The 16,124-nt window shown below is 39.9% G+C and overlaps 1 protein-coding gene across 5 annotated transcripts in view; it reads left to right on the top strand.

Annotated features, from left to right (window-relative positions):
• The window catches only part of mgat4c (mgat4 family member C), a 192,414-nt gene extending 176,860 nt beyond the window's left edge, over window positions 1–15,554 (top strand). For all 5 annotated transcript variants that reach the window (XM_057836466.1, XM_057836468.1, XM_057836467.1 and 2 more), the window contains 3 exons: window positions 4,624–4,763; window positions 4,856–5,003; window positions 5,586–15,554. In XM_057836466.1, the coding sequence (XP_057692449.1) occupies window positions 4,635–4,763; window positions 4,856–5,003; window positions 5,586–6,742 (1,434 nt within the window). In that variant the 5' untranslated portion in view covers window positions 4,624–4,634 and the 3' untranslated portion in view covers window positions 6,743–15,554. The remainder of the gene's footprint in view (window positions 1–4,623; window positions 4,764–4,855; window positions 5,004–5,585) is intronic.
• The last annotated feature ends 570 nt before the right edge of the window (window positions 15,555–16,124 follow it).

Genomic DNA, 16,124 nt, shown 5'->3' with positions numbered 1-16,124 from the left:
TTGTGTTGGTGTGTTTTGGAGACAAGTGGCTGTGATTATCCCGTGATTGTGTCGTCAGAGATCATTTTTATTGTATGTAGTATGTGTGTGTGTCTGTATATCGAGGTGCATCTGTATGTGTGTTCGGCACAGGTGTCAATGACAACTGATTCAAACGCAGCTTGCAAGGCTGTTCTTTTTTTTTTTTCTTTTTGGTGAAGTGATACAAATTTGAAAACAAGACTCGACACAAGGCCATCTCTGTTCGACAGCAGAGAAAACCAATGTCTTAGAAAGCTGACAAAAGCACAATGATGTGATTATATATGGCGGAAAACACTGGAAAGCTAAAAATCTCAATTATCTGGGAGAAGAAAATTTTTGAACAGGAGGACATTTTGAAAAAAAAAAAAAGTTTTTTAAACAGCAAAACCCTGCCTGGAGGTGAGAGCACGCGAGAGCAGAATTACAGACGCCATGACTTTAAGGACCTATTATCGCATTCTTACCTTGTTTCGATCTAAAAACTCCATGTCGCATGTATCACTGAGTGTCAAGACACAGCTGTGAATGGCCACAGCTGGATTTTATGGGTGAAACATGGTAATATACCAAGGCTCGCGATGCAGAAATCGAAGACATCAAGGAGTAGTCGAGATTTTCTTTTTCATATACTTAGACCTTGTAAATGTTTTTTTTTTTTTCAATTTTCTTTGTTTGGATCAATTATTTATTATCTAACATATCGGGGAAAATGTGTCAGTAACAAAAAAACAAATACAATTTAGCGATTAGTTATGAGGTAGATATCCGTGACTTTTTTACAGACGCCATTTTTTTCATTGTGACATAATTTGTTTAAAAGTTTAAAATATGCGACTGAATAATATTTTTAAGTCTTTTTTTTTTTTTTAAACGAAATATTAGACATCGATTAATGATTCTAAGCTAAAAATGACTGACATTTTGAATAGTAAATATAATTAATTACCTTTATTTTATTGCTGGTTGGAACAAAAGTGGTTGCGCGACATCTGTAAACGGGGGTTTTCAGGGTAAAACGGACAAATAGTTCGGGGGATTAATGCACCATGAATCTGCTATTGCAGCATATAGACATATTGTTCTATCAAACACAACAATTGTTTTGGCTTAAAATACAGCAGTTTATTTTAAAGAAGAGTGCAAGACAGAAACTGCTTTTTCAGTCTTGTCTGTGTTTTCCGCGATATACACCTTTCAAAAGCTAACATACCAAAACATCAAAACAAAACAACAAGCAAGCCATTTTTGGCTTTCCTGAGAAGTGATGGTTTCTTTGATGTGGAATTTCTGCCAGAAACAGCACCTACAACCAGCCAAATAATTAAAAAGCCAACTATTTCATCAGCCATCTAAGGAATCAACTGTGAAAATAAAATGGAATACAGTAGAACAGAAAAGTGACTAATCAACCAAGTGACTAACTACTTATTTAGTAACAAGAAAAATCTGAAACTAAGTTAACTTGGCAAACAACAAAGAAGCAAATTAAGGAATTTACTGTGTCACGAACAGATTGAATCGAATCAACCGACTCAACAACTGGGTGACAACTTAAATTACTAACAAAGGAACCGACTTATAAAACTACAACATACTGTATATATAACAACATAACAAAGAAGCTGACCATGGAACCAATGAACCAAGTAACCAAATGACTTACTAACAAATGAAGCAACCAAGGAACTAATGAACCAACCATGCAACTAAAAGGCCAGCTCACACCTCATATTCAATGGATGCACAAAAGAGGGGACATGTTAATGTTTGTGAATGAGCCAGCTGAGAGGTGATGCTTTGGCTTATGTGCTCCTCTTGACACAAGGTTATACACACATTCACTCTTGCACCCATACACACACACGCACACTTAACGGCCTGCTGCTGGAAATGTGCAGCGTCCCGAGAAAATGGCAGCACTGACATCCCAACCAGTGTGACTGCCAGTAGGAAGCGTCCATTAAAAGACACTTTAGTCCATTTGGCAGCCTGTATTGCTGCTACTAGAATGAACACGTGCGCACACACTCACACAAACGCACACACATTCTTAATGCATCCAGGGAATTTATAGCTATTTCCCTCTTGCCGGAATATAAGAGAAACTTGCTGTCTTGTCAGTCACTTGAGTATCTGGATAGGAAAACAAGATGGTTGGCATGGCAACACTTGGGCATCATGGCCGCCACGCTACAGCAGTTATCTCTATAAACAACATAATTTGCATGCGTTGTGTTGTTTGCTTCATCATTGTGACACACACCAAGGACATGCACACTAATTAGAACTCAGGCCAAGTTATGATTGTGATCATTCTGGAAGCTGTTGAATAATGAACAACGTCGTGGGAACTCTGGAGTAGAGTGCTTTTTATTCTGCAGGTGTTGCAGGAAGTGTGGTGTAGTGCAATGATTCCCAACCAGTGTATCTGATGTATCAGTGTGCCATGTGAAATCATTAGGTGCTTTAGGAAAATTTCCTGTTTTATTTAATTGGTTTGAATATGATAACCTATTCTTCAGAAATATGTACTGAATGTACTGTATCTTTGTTCATATATCCATACAGACAATGTAAAGAGATGGGCATAACAATCAAATGCTCTTCCTAACCCATTGAAGAATGTAAATAACCAATATGTTTTACAATCACTGGTACCTTTCATTGTTGTTGTGGCATTGGATAGATTGCAAGAGGGCTTTTCTGGTTGTCTTGGAAGATGTTTCACCTCTCATACGAGCAGGCTTCATCAGTTCATTGAATAAGGTGATGTTAGGACAGCACTAGCCTGGAATTTGGTGTGGAAACGGAGCAATTTATACTCCAGGTTAGGGGCAATTATTGCTTTGGAATGCAAATGACAGTTGTTCAAATGCTTTGCTCAAAGGCCACCACAGTTCGATGAGGACGGAAACTCAATTTGTTCTCCCACTACTCCTCCTTCTCACATGAACTGAAGCCTGCTCTGATGGAAGGCAAAACATCTTCCGAGACAACCAGAAAAGTCCAGTTGCTATCGATTCAATCCCCCCAAAATTAAATCAACAGGATGAACAAAAATACTCAAAGCGTGTACGGTACGCAATTCACAGCTAACCAAGTAGCTAAGTAACTAAAGATAGGGTGACCATATTTAAAGAGGACACTCGGCCCGGCCTCGAGATACTTGAATTTTACTCGAAGTTCACTCAAAGATGCCTATACCACTTTAATATGTTTAAAGTGTGCCTCCTCCGTATGGACAGAAAAATTCAGTTTTATTAAAAAAAATATTGCCATATAGTATATTATATACTATATGGAAATACGTTTTTACTCAACAGGCTTTTTTCTTACTAAAACATAATCAAACAATAAAAACGCAAAAAATAAACTTTTTTTTTTTTTTTTTTAACTGAATGAAATAATGACAAAAATAATATCATGCACACCTGTGGAAATATAGTACAGTCAATACAGACACACAGTCGTCTCTGTGCCACATAAACATTTTTATAAATTACTATCACGACAATTGTCGTTGAGAAATTGTTATTCTCACTCAATTTTTATTCTCATTCAAGTTCTAATTTGCACGCAAACAATAACCAAAATAAACTGATAAACTATTCAACCAGCATGTTTCCAAATGCAGCAGTTCAAAACTAAGTTTCCCATAATGCCTAGCGCGGCTTAGCTCTCTGATAGCTACCCTATTAGCGAGTACCGGGAGACGAGGCAAAATCATACTTTGCTATATAAGTTACAATCGTCGGCAGCGCAACGATGCGACACCAAACGGGATTTTACAGATCACGCCAGTACAAAGCTCCGACAGAAGTCAGCAGTTGCCATTATATACATTTTTATCGTAAAAAAACTCTTAACAACTGGGCAGGCGCTCCTACTTAGAATATAATTCATTCAACCAAATACACGAACGCAGAACAATTAATACAAGACTAATACAACATCCTGCATCTCTTTATTCACCTATAACCCGATATAAAAGATAAGACACATTAGCGACATTAACAGGAGATAAACTTACAGGAAGGCGTACAGAGCACTATAAACATCTCTTAGAACTACTCCTTATTGTAGTCTGTAACTCCCTGTTCTCTTCCCAGTAGATGGCGGTAATGCCCCATAATACAAGGGGTTAGCTGTACTCTTCTCCCGCACCTACTAGTAAGAGCCACGTCAACACAGGCAAGCGCTGCCCCCCAGCGGCCGGAGGGATTCTCTTCAAATTAGTCCCTTGAAAAATCATAAAAACCGGACATTTTCATGAATTTATAAAACCCGGCTCGATAACGAGGACACGACGTGAAAGGTGGACAGGTCCTGGCAAAAGAGGACGTTTGGTCACTTTACTAAAGACCTAACCAAAAAGAGTCATGGAAACGAAATGGTAGATCAATTTTTAAAAGGAGGAATACATTTCGATGAAAAACTGTAATTTTAATTAAAAATGTTAATGCAACAAACATTTCAGAACTCTTGTTACGCAAATAAATTCTCAGTGGGCTGGATTCAAGTGCAAGATCATCTATTCTCTGCCAAACCACTCAACTGTATTGCTTAAATTTTATGTTTGTTGTGATGTGTTCTTTGCAGGTGAGCAAAGCATGAGGCTGCTGTGGAAGTCTCTGGATAAGATGAGGTGTCTGAGGAAGCGCTCAGTCATTCCCTTCCTCGGCTTTCTCATCACCTTCCTCCTCTTCCTCAACCTCTACATTGAAGATGGATATGTGCTGGTTAGTCATTTCAACAACCTGTGTGTGTGTGTGGGGGGGGGTGAATGTAGCTGGATGTTTAATAGAGTCTAATGCTCCACCTTGTTTTCCAGGAAGAAGATAAGAGGCAGCTCAGGGAGACGTCAGCTCACCCCCCGAGCACAGAGCGATACGTGCACACCTTCCGAGACCTCAGTAACTTTTCGGGATCCATCAACGTCACATACCGCTACCTTGCCGGGACACCGCTCAACCGCAAGAGTACGTCTGATGTTTTATTTAAAAGGATTTTTATATTGGGATTTAAATCAGGTCCGGGTAAACCTTATAGCGAAGTGTTCTGTGTGTCGCAATCATTCTAGAGCTAAGCTGTCTGGGGCTTTTGGCCCCCGGCAGAGTCACTCAAAGAAAACAGGTCCCAGCTGAGAGAGCTACAGGCATGGCTCAAATGACCCCTTATTAAGATAACTACAGATGCTTTTCAGTTTCCCTTGCACCTACGCAGGTCACGGAAATCCCATCCCAACCCACCCACACCACGCCCTTTGGAGCTAGGCTTGAAGGGGGGTTGGTCGGTGTGTGCCTGAAGGCCTTCAGAATTTTAATCTCATATTCAGAATAGCAGTGTGGATCTTGTCCTGTCCACAAAATTGTAAGCAAGCTCTTCAGCCTCAGCATGGTCTTCAAGAATACTTGAATCTCCAAACCAATCTATATGCCTTTTAAGTACTGGCGTTTAAGCATATCCCTTGGTGAGACCTCTGGGCTATTATTTAGCTATGCAATTGTTACTGTGACATTTTAAAAAACTGATCACAAAGAATTGTACCTTGTCTTTTCTAGAGTATCTGACCATTGGGCTGTCGTCAGTGAAGAGGAAGCGAGGAAACTACCTCTTAGAGACTCTGAAATCTATCTTTGATCAGTCCAGTTACGAGGAGCTGAAGGAGATCTTGGTGGTTGTCCACCTGGCAGACTTCGACCTGATGTGGTGCGAGAACCTGCTGCAAGAAATCAACCGCAAGTTCTCACATCACATCATCGCCGGCCGCTTGCTGGTGATCCAGGCCCCTGAGGAGTACTACCCGTCCCTGGACGGCCTGAAGAGGAACTACAACGACCCCGAGGACCGGGTCCGATTCCGCTCCAAGCAGAATGTGGACTACGCCTTCTTGCTTAACTTCTGCACCAACCTCTCGGACTTCTACATGATGCTGGAGGATGACGTTCGCTGCTCTCGTAACTTTTTGACAGCACTAAAGAAAGTGATCGCTTCCCGGGATGGCTCTTACTGGGTGATGCTGGAGTTCTCCAAACTGGGATACATAGGGAAGCTTTACCACGCACAGGACCTGCCGCGCCTGGCACACTTCCTGCTTATGTTCTACCAGGAAATGCCCTGTGACTGGCTTCTAATCCACTTCCGTGGCCTGCTGGCACAGAAGGACGTTATTCGTTTCAAGCCGTCGCTGTTCCAGCACATGGGCTATTACTCATCATACAAGGGAGTTGAGAACAAACTGAAGGATGATGATTTTGAGGAGGATGCGGTAGACATTCCTGACAACCCGCCTGCGCGCCTCTACACCAACATCGACGTCTTTGAAAGCTACGACGCAGCCAAGGCCTACAGTGCTGTGGACGAGTACTTCTGGGGAAAGCCCCCGTCCACAGGGGACTTCTTTGTGGTGGTCTTCAACAAGTCGGCCAAGATCAGCAGAATCAAGATCACCACAGGTTCTGATGACAGGCAGAGCGACATCTTACACCGCGGAGCGCTAGAGGTCGGTGAGAAACTGGTGGGAACCAAGAAGGGAAAGCAGTGTTCCTCGTACATCACCTTAGGGGAGTTTAAGAATGGCAACATCGAGGTCCGGGATGTGGACCACAAGATCGGCTTCGATGTGGAATGCGTGCGTATCGTCGTGACAGCCAGTCAGAAGGAGTGGCTCATAATCAGAAGTATAAGTTTATGGACGACACCTCCACCCAGTCAATGAGACAATGCATTCAGACTCTTAGTACAATGTAGGCAACAATTTCTATTAGAAATGTACATATTTCCACTGTAACGTAAACGTTTTGTACATATTTACTTATTTATTTATTTGTTTATTGAGTTTGCCAAATGTGTTTTTTTTAAATACCTCCAAGTCTCGGATCATTCTATTGGTCCTTGTGATTGTTGTTACAGTGATGAAAATGTAGAGCAAAACGACGAGCACAAAGTGATCGTATCGTGGTTTCAAGATTGTAATTCTTACACTTTACTCTTAATAAATTCAAAGACCATAGCCGTCACCAGTAAGTGTCAAGAAGCGGTGAAGCAATAGTTGCCAGACTTACAAAACCAGTTAGTAAACGCTGAACAAGTGGACACAAAGGATTCAAAACACAAAGAATGTTGGGTATTAACGGATAGGTATAAACGAAAAGAGAAATAGTAGTTAAAGTAGTACTTTGTAGTAAAGTTACTGAATTGAATTACTCAAAATTAGACGTAACTTCTTGATTTTACAATTATAAGCTGTTTTATAAATGAGAATACAACAAACAACATCATTAAGATATACCCCTTCCAAATCTGAAGTCATGCTACTCCCACAATACAGCAAACAACATCATTAAGATATACCCCTTCCAAATGTGAAGCCATGCTCCTCCCACATTAGACTGTAGAGGCATTCCAAAAAATCGATCATTACATGCATCGCGATTCAACACGTGACGATTTGATTACGATTCATAAAGGCTCAAAAACGATGATTTTCCCTCATAACTTTATGACAGCCGCTTGTAGCGGAACGAAATTCAAGACAAGTGTGCCGCCTGGACACCTTTATCTGACGCACGCACATTATAATGGATGCTTCCTGTAACTGAGTGAGAGATTTACTCTTTTTCAGAAGACTGAAAAATAAATTTGTGTATGAGACAGGCAGGCTTCTGTGCGCACGTTATTTTTTAGAACAAGAGGGGAAGAGAGATAGTTCGTTGCTCCTCGTCTTTCAGATGTCCAGCTGTAGTTTGAAGTCATGTCAATTGAAAAATATCCTGAGTGTGTTGCTAAGAGCCATGTGCGTCTTCAAGAGGTGAGTACACGAACCCTCTTGTACTGTTGAGTCTTTATTGTTGTTGTTTTTGAGGTGTTAATAGTTAGCGCCGAGCGCTAAGCCAATTAGCTAATTCGCTAACGTGTATTTCATATGCAGAACGTGTAAAACCATGATTAAGTACAGTGGTAACACTACAAACATGCGAAATAGTACGGAAATCTGTGAAAACAAAGTATATTAGTTAAAAGAAGGCTTATTTCTAAAGACACTTTGTTTCCAGAAAATGTGGAATTCATCATCCCACCTGTGTAAATTTTATTGTATTTTTGAGTGAAATAAGTACTCCCTTTAAAATGGTGAATGTTTTTGCACTTTCTTGTAAAAATAAATAAATAAAAAAGCTGCTTAAGGGCAGGTTTTTGTTGTATGGGCATGTTTCCATCATACCTGTTGAATCATCAGGATATTTTAAATAAATAATAGACAAAACATTTTTTGTCTACTACCGTATTGGCCCGAATATAAGACGGCCATGATTATAAGACGACCCCCTCTTTTTCAAGACTCAAGTTTGAAAAAAGACTTTTTGAACGCCAAATTAATTTTTTTACAGAAAATAATTACAGTACATCCGAAACAAATGATTATAACAATATATTATGAGAGAAAAAGCATGGTTTTTTTGCCTCATTCAAATCAATCTATTGTAATAAAACAACAACATTGCAATAACTGCATTAACCATCAAAGTGAAGTCTAACTGTAACTGTCGTCTTAAAACAAATCTGAATATGGAAAAGCATTGCAAGAAAATAATGCAAACTGGTTAAACTTCAGAGTAGCTGAGATCTGTCATGACAGAACATCGCTTCAATGATATCTGGTGCCATCTAGCGTCGTGAATGGGGAGAGTAGCTGAGATCTGTTATGACAGAACATTGCTTCAATGATATCTGGCGCCATCTAGCGTCATGAATGGGTATAATGTCTAGACCGCGAATATAAGACGCCCCCTCTTTTTCAGTCCTATTTCAATGCAAAAAACACCGTCTTACATATATGGGCCAATCCGGTATATTAATTAGTAATGTACGATGCATCAATAGTCGTGATAACCGTGATCATCGTCAATACCGTGATCATCGTTCAAGAATCGAATCGTAGCTCCCTGAATCGTAATCGAATCGAATCGTGGGGTGCCTAAGATGGCACACCCCTATTGGATGGCAATCAAGCTTAGCCATTTATCTATTTTTCAAAGTACCAGCCATAGAATTCACCTAAAATTTCTGCTTTAAACCAATGTTTACGGTAAAAAATCAGATTAGTTGTGTAAAAGTGATAGTTAGGTCTAGGTCAGAGGTACCCAAACAGGTCCTCAAGGGCTGCTGTGGGTCCTGGTTTTTGTTCATACCGATCGAGCACAGACAATTTAACCAATGAGGATTCTGTTAAAACAAGCAGCACTTGACTGCAATCAGCTGAATACACTTGTAAGACATCAGATTGTTGAAAAGGTGTGGTCTTGTCTTGTCCGATTTAAATCCTGCACCAACTGCGGCCCAATGTGGAATAGTTTGGAGACCCCTGTTTCACCCTGCATCTTTTTAAGATAGGCATGTCAAGTCAAATTCATGTCAAAGGGTGGAACTGGTGGTGTAAGGGTCCTTTTTTTCGACTGATGGCAAAGAAACTTTTTTTTGCCCAATTTAAACTAACCTAAGCATTTTCTTACAACGCACATCCAACCAATTTTGTGCTAAATGGTAAAACCTGAGTTTAAACGTTTTTTTTTTTCTCTCTCTCTCTCATTCGATTTCCTCAGGCTCTTGTGGAATTTTTCAATTAACAGCTGTTTCAAACTAAACTGGCAGTTTTAAGCATGGGTCCTTGTAGCGTTTTCTTGCATCTTGTGATGAATACAGTATGTCCACTTGTTGTCCACATAATTCTGCGTCGATCTTTGAAACTAGTCTCAACCTTCTAGGGGCCACTAACAATAAAGTGAATGAAAGTCAGCTTTATATGGAAATGGCCAGTGTCAAATTTTTGCTTGACTCCTTGAGATTTTTCCATGCTTTGCTTGGTGGACATGTTTACTGACATGACCCCCCCCCCCCCCCCCCCCATTTTTCCTGTGTGTTGCAGTAAAATGGTACTTTTTTGCCGTTATACATGAGCTTGCAAAAGTGTGTGAGTCTTGGGGAATGTCAAGCCCCTACTACCTGAAAGAAGCGATCAGAAGGGATTAAATTGAGCTTTACAGGTTATTTCGGGTTTTTTTTCCCCAAGGTATTAAATTCAACCTAAGCATTTCTGTATCTATTTTATTAAAAAAGGGTCGGCCCGTAGTAGTTATTAGAAAGAGTAGGACAACAGGCTCTCCTTGAGAATGGTGTCCAATTACTGCAGGTAATTGTGTCTTTCGCAGCCTTTCAAGACAGATAACAAGGCGGTAAAGTGTCGCCGTGGGATTCCCAGCAGGGTTTGTCCCCGTTTGGCCCTTAATGAGCTTCCTCACCACTTAACCACCAGGAGGAGCGCCATCTTTAGGTGCTCAGTGTTTCGGATATTCTCTTTGAAGGCGTTTTCCCTCCCTTGTGTCACGACGTCTGCTCCATGTTGTGTCAAAGCGCCTGACAGGAGAACACTGTTTGTTTTCAGAGTGGAGATGAGATTGCTCAGTGAAGAACGAGCCGGCAGCACTATTTTCTTTTTTTCCCCCCCCTTCTCTTCTTTTTTTGTTCTCAATATGAGCACAACAGCATGATTTTCCTTCACTAAATGCTCTCTCCTACTACAAAAACAGTCTAATAAGCCAATTGAAAACAAAATAGCAGACTTTCCATGTCTTTACAGGCACAGTTTCTATATTTTGGTGAATCTATTCATGATAGACATGCCTATGAAAATACATGGCCCAAAGGGAAACTTGTCTCAGTGGCATACATTCTCACAAGAGTCTGGGTTGCACAACTGAACAAACTGTGAGTCATCAAACCTTTCACGCATAATGATAAAACTAATTTTTGCTCTGGACCAATTCAAATTTGTTTGTAAGGGGCAAAACATACGGGAGGCGACGTCGCTCGCGTTCAATACATTTTCTATGGAACAAGCGCGATGAGATGAAAATCGGCAACTGTTTTGCAGCGAAGCAACACGCGACGTTCGTGCATGTGAAATTTCGCACTCGTACACATGCACACGTGGACCAGCGACGCGATATAAGAAAATAGGGAATAATTCTATTTCTTTCGCTGTCGCCTGGCACTACAACCAGGGGTGAAAGGGGGCCAGAACGGTCAGAACGCAGTTCCTGTATAAGATTCAGGGCCGGAATGCTGTTTTGGAACACGGTGCTTTGATTCCAAAAATATGACAGCAATTGTCAAAACGCTATGTAAAAAAAAAAAAAAAAAAGCTTAACTGCCACACATGCATTTCATTTCCAAGAAGAAAACAATCTACCAACATGAGATTTACATACACAAGTGTTAACAACAAGTATAATTAAGTGCTTGTGTAGCGTAATAAATTTCCACCGATATTTATTATTTATTATTTTACCGTAATTTCCCGAATACAAGGCGCACCCGTGTATAACACGCACCCCAAATTTACTTGTAAAATCTCGGGAAAATTATTGTACCCGTGTATAACGCGCACCCTAATTTTAGTACCAATAAATAGAAGAATACAAGAAAACAGAGCTCGTGTACAGATACAGAAATGTCATTTTACTGACTGGTGAAACACAGCACAAGCATAGCACATTGATAGTTCAAAACATTACCGTAAACTGACAATATGCACGGTAATAATATGATCTGACAACTTCTCCTACTTACCAAAATCCAGGAGAAAACAAAACAGATGTGACTTTTCTTTTAAAGGCTGCTGTATAACTTGATCGTTTCATCATGATGAATAAATGTTTCTTCCATGGATTGATACGGTAAAATAAAAGTGAGGACCGAAGTCGGAAATCCAATGAGCACATCGCTACTGTAACAAGAGGAACTATTGTTATTTAGGCTTGAGTTTCCTGAGGGACAGATATAGTTGACGGACACAGGAAGTCTGTGTTGTGTTACGTTTGTTATGGTCCAAGTTGCCAAGTTGCAATAAACGTTGACTCAAATGACTTCAAGAAACTGAATTATGTGCTTTATGTAGAGTGAAAAAGCAGAATTTAACACAGACGAAATCATTCGACTAATCAGAGTGAAGTATTACCGAAACAAAAATGGTGACGTCATGTAATGGTCGGCAACGGATCGCTGCATACGTTTTCCTCAACACAACATGGACATGTCAATTAAAAAAAAAAAAACGGTCTTTATAATCGGGAAATTACGGTATTCCACGGACGGCATGGAGGTTTCCCCAGCTGCTGCAGTTATCTGAGTCTGACGATGATGACTCACGTCAATGTGCGAATGCACGCAGCAAAGCAAAACGCCTGGACTTATTTATCCATTCAATTGGCTGACATACTGACATGTGATCAGCAGAGATAGTTAGCTCTGATTGGTTCAAATGTGCATGCTTTCTGGAACAGCAAAAAAAAAAAAGTTTGTTGAATTGATGCGACAAAAAAAGGGCAATGCAACAGAAAATGGATCAAATCTTTAAGAGTAGGGAAAGAGTTGAGGAGGCTTATTTATCATATTTAGTTTTATTTGCTCTCATGGGGAGGTGCAGAACATCTTAGCTGTCTATGTGCACTTTGGACTTTGTTTGTCTATTTGTTCATTTATGTTAGGCAACTTATTCATTTCCTTATGATTTAAAACAGTATGTTTGCGCAATCTTCAAAATACCATTTCACTCCGCATAATATAAGTCATGTGTACTTATTTTTCTGAATGTATGTTACCTATATCTTTATTATTTAAAACAAAAACAAAAAAGTAAATGTTTACATTTGCTTCAATTTTAATATACATCCAATGTTCTTAATTAGTTAAAATTGAGATTTGGCATTTAGTATGTGAGGAAATGAGGGAAAATATAAACTAGGAGATGGGGGTTGGGGTTATTGCTGTTTTTGTTAACTTTTATTTTGCAAATCATTGAAAAAAATACAATTTTGAATGAAAATCAGTTTTTGTACAGTATGTGTTATAGAAATAACACATACAACAATAAAATATCTAGGGTTAATTTGCCTTTTAAGGAAGAAAGGATACTTCAAAGCAAATTCCTGACTTCAACTGTCTTTTCGGGCATGGTTTCTCTTTTGTGAGACATGCCTTACCAATTTATTGGGGTTGGATTTTCAAATGAATCTCGCATGCAATACCGAACCAATCACTTTAAAAGGGTAGGTATCGCCTATTTTTTAGGCATATGGTATCATTCTGCAGCACATTTAAGTGACAATTTTACCTTGAGTTGATTTGTGAAAGTTATACACTGCTGGCCAAAAGTATTGCCACCCCTGCAATTCTGTCAGATAATGCTCAATTGGTTGCAATTACAAATGCTTTGGTAGTAATATCTTAATTTATTTTGCTTGCAATGCAAAAGCACAAAAGACAATGAAAAAAAAAATTATTATTTTACACAAAACTCCAAAAATGTGCCGGACAAAAGTATTGACACCCTCAGCCTAATACCTGGTAGCACTACCTTTAGACAAAATAACTGCGAACAACCGCTTCCTTTATCATCAATGAGTTCCTTACAATGCTTTGCTGGAATTTTAGACCCATTCTTCTTTGGCCAAGAGCTCCAGGACTGTAAGATTTGAAGGGTGCCGTCTTCAAACTGCCCTTTTCAGATCCCTTCACAGCTGTTCTATGGGTTTCAGGTCTGGACTTGTTGCTGGCCACTTTAAAAGTCTCCAGTGCTTTCTCTCAAACCATTTTCTAGTGCTTTTTGAAGTATGTTTTGGGTCATTGTCCTGCTGGAAGACCCATGACCTCTGTGGGAAACCCAGCTTTCTCACACTGGGCCCTACATTATGCTGCAAAATTTGTTGGTAGTCTTCAGACTTCAAAATTCATGCACACGGTCAAGCAGTCCAGGGTCAGAGGGAGCAAAGCAACCCCAAAACATCAGGGAACCTCCACCATGTTGACTGTGGGGGCCGTGTTCTTTTCTTTGAAGGCCTCGTTTTTTTTTCTGTGAATTCTATGTTGATGCCTTTTCCAAAAAGCTCAACTTTTGTCTCATCTGACTAGAGAACAGTTTGTCAAAACGTTTTTGGCTTTATCAGGTAAGTTTTGGCAAACTCCAGCCTGGCTTTTTTATGACTCTGGGTCAGAAGCGGGGTCTTCCTGGGTATCCTACCATAGAGTCCCTTTTCATTCAGACGCCGACGGATAATACGGGTAGACACTGTTGTACCCTCGGACTGTAGCACAGCTTGAACTTGTTTGGATGTTATTCGAGATTCTATATCCACCATCTGCACAATCTTTTGTTGAACTCTCTCGTCAATTTTTCTTTTCCGACCACATCTAGGGAGGTTAGCCACAGTGCCATGGGCGTTACACTGATTGATGACACTGCGCACGGTAGATACAGGAACAGTCAGGTCTTTGGAGATGGACTTGTAGCCTTGAAATTGCCCATGCTTACTCACAATTTTGCTTCTCAAGTCCTCAGACAGTTCTTTGGTCTTCTTTCTTTTCTCCATGCTCAATGTGGTACACACAAGGACACAGGACAGAGGCTGAGTCAATTGTAATCCATTTTAACTGGCTGCAAGTGTGATTTAGTTATTGTCACCACCTGTTATGTGCCACAGGTACGTAACAGGTGCTGTTAATTACACAAATTAGAGAAGCATCACATGATTTTTCAAAGGGTGCCAAGTTGATATTGATAATGATTTTTTCCCATTCTCTTTTATGTTTTTTCATTGCAACCAAAATAAATAAAGATATTACTACCAAAGCATTTGCAATTGCAATCATTTTCTAAGAGAAATTAACCATGAACTGACAGAATTGCTTGGGTGCCAATACTTTTGGCCAGCAATGTATATTTTATACAGGACATAATATCAACGTGGCTGTCTCAAACGGCTGGAAATGGGACTCGGTCTCGTTAAGAAACCCATCTTCCTCTCTCTCGTTCTCTTTCCCTCAAGCTCTCCTCTTTGGTTTCGTTTTAGAGTCTAGTCATTTCTGACGACGTGCGTCGTCCTGTGGAAGCGTGAAAAGAGAAAACTGTCCTTTGCATCAGAAAATACATTTTGTAAATACATCAAATATTCGATTAAAAAAGTTGCTCTGAGAGTTTATTCTCACACTTATAAGCCCCTTTCACACGAACCTGAACAACGTTAAAATCCCGGGATTTAAACAGGTAGCCCTTTTGTGTGAAAGCAAGTTCCCAGGTCAACTGACACGGAGATTACACGGACATTTACAGGCTCACGTTGTAGTATAATGTCCGAAAATTACCCGGGATGCAGGATGTGTGAAAACAGACGTTTAATTCCTAATACACGGCACGAAGGCGGATGACTTAAATATCATGGCAAGCCGATCGTCATTTCCTCAAACAAACATCATCATAATTATTAAAGTGGCAAACTGGAAACACCAAGAAATTAAATTGCTACTGAATGGTACAGCTAAGGACGAGAGAGTCCATTGTCCATCTTTGGAAATATGTGGTCTATTTTGTTGACAATGTTACGGTCCACAACTGAGGAAACAAGGTTGTACCTCAAAGCAGACAACAAATGAAGGATGCGTTCTTGTATTTATATATATATATATATATATATATATATATATATATATATATATATTTTTTTTTTTTTTTTTTTTTTTTTTTTTTTTAATACAACCATAAATACACGCGATTGTGAAAAATGGGGAATAACAAAAAGGGTTGGTGACAGTACGTCGACGGGGATCAATAATACTTGCCTAAGCGGTAGGCAGAGAGCCGATAAGACAACAACATAAACACTGAAATGCAAAAGGTAGAGGATTTCAAAACAAGGGCGGCAGACGAACAAGCTAGCAAATGCTAGATTTGAGAGTACAAGGTACCAAATGGCGACAAGCAAGTTAATATCTTGGCACCCTTCTCTTGGATCACCTGGGCTTGAATACAGTCTTGATGAGCTTGAATTGGCTGCATGTGCGAAGTCAGGAACACTCCCACTCTGTAACAAAACACCATCTGACCTACAGAATGTGACAGCCGATGCCGGCTCTCCAACTGTGTTTTTAACTAGGAAATGACCATACAGCATGATTAAAAGCTCATATAAGTGAAATTTACACACGACTCCACCTTTAAACAACTCCTAGAAAATACCCCCAGCCCAAGAAAAGCACTTTCAAACAACCAC

The sequence above is a fragment of the Corythoichthys intestinalis genome, chromosome 5, assembly GCF_030265065.1.
Source record: "Corythoichthys intestinalis isolate RoL2023-P3 chromosome 5, ASM3026506v1, whole genome shotgun sequence".
NCBI classification, from domain to species: Eukaryota; Metazoa; Chordata; class Actinopteri; order Syngnathiformes; family Syngnathidae; genus Corythoichthys; species Corythoichthys intestinalis.
The sequence above is the reverse complement of the archived record's forward strand: the minus strand, read 5'-3'. Positions and strand labels throughout refer to the sequence as shown.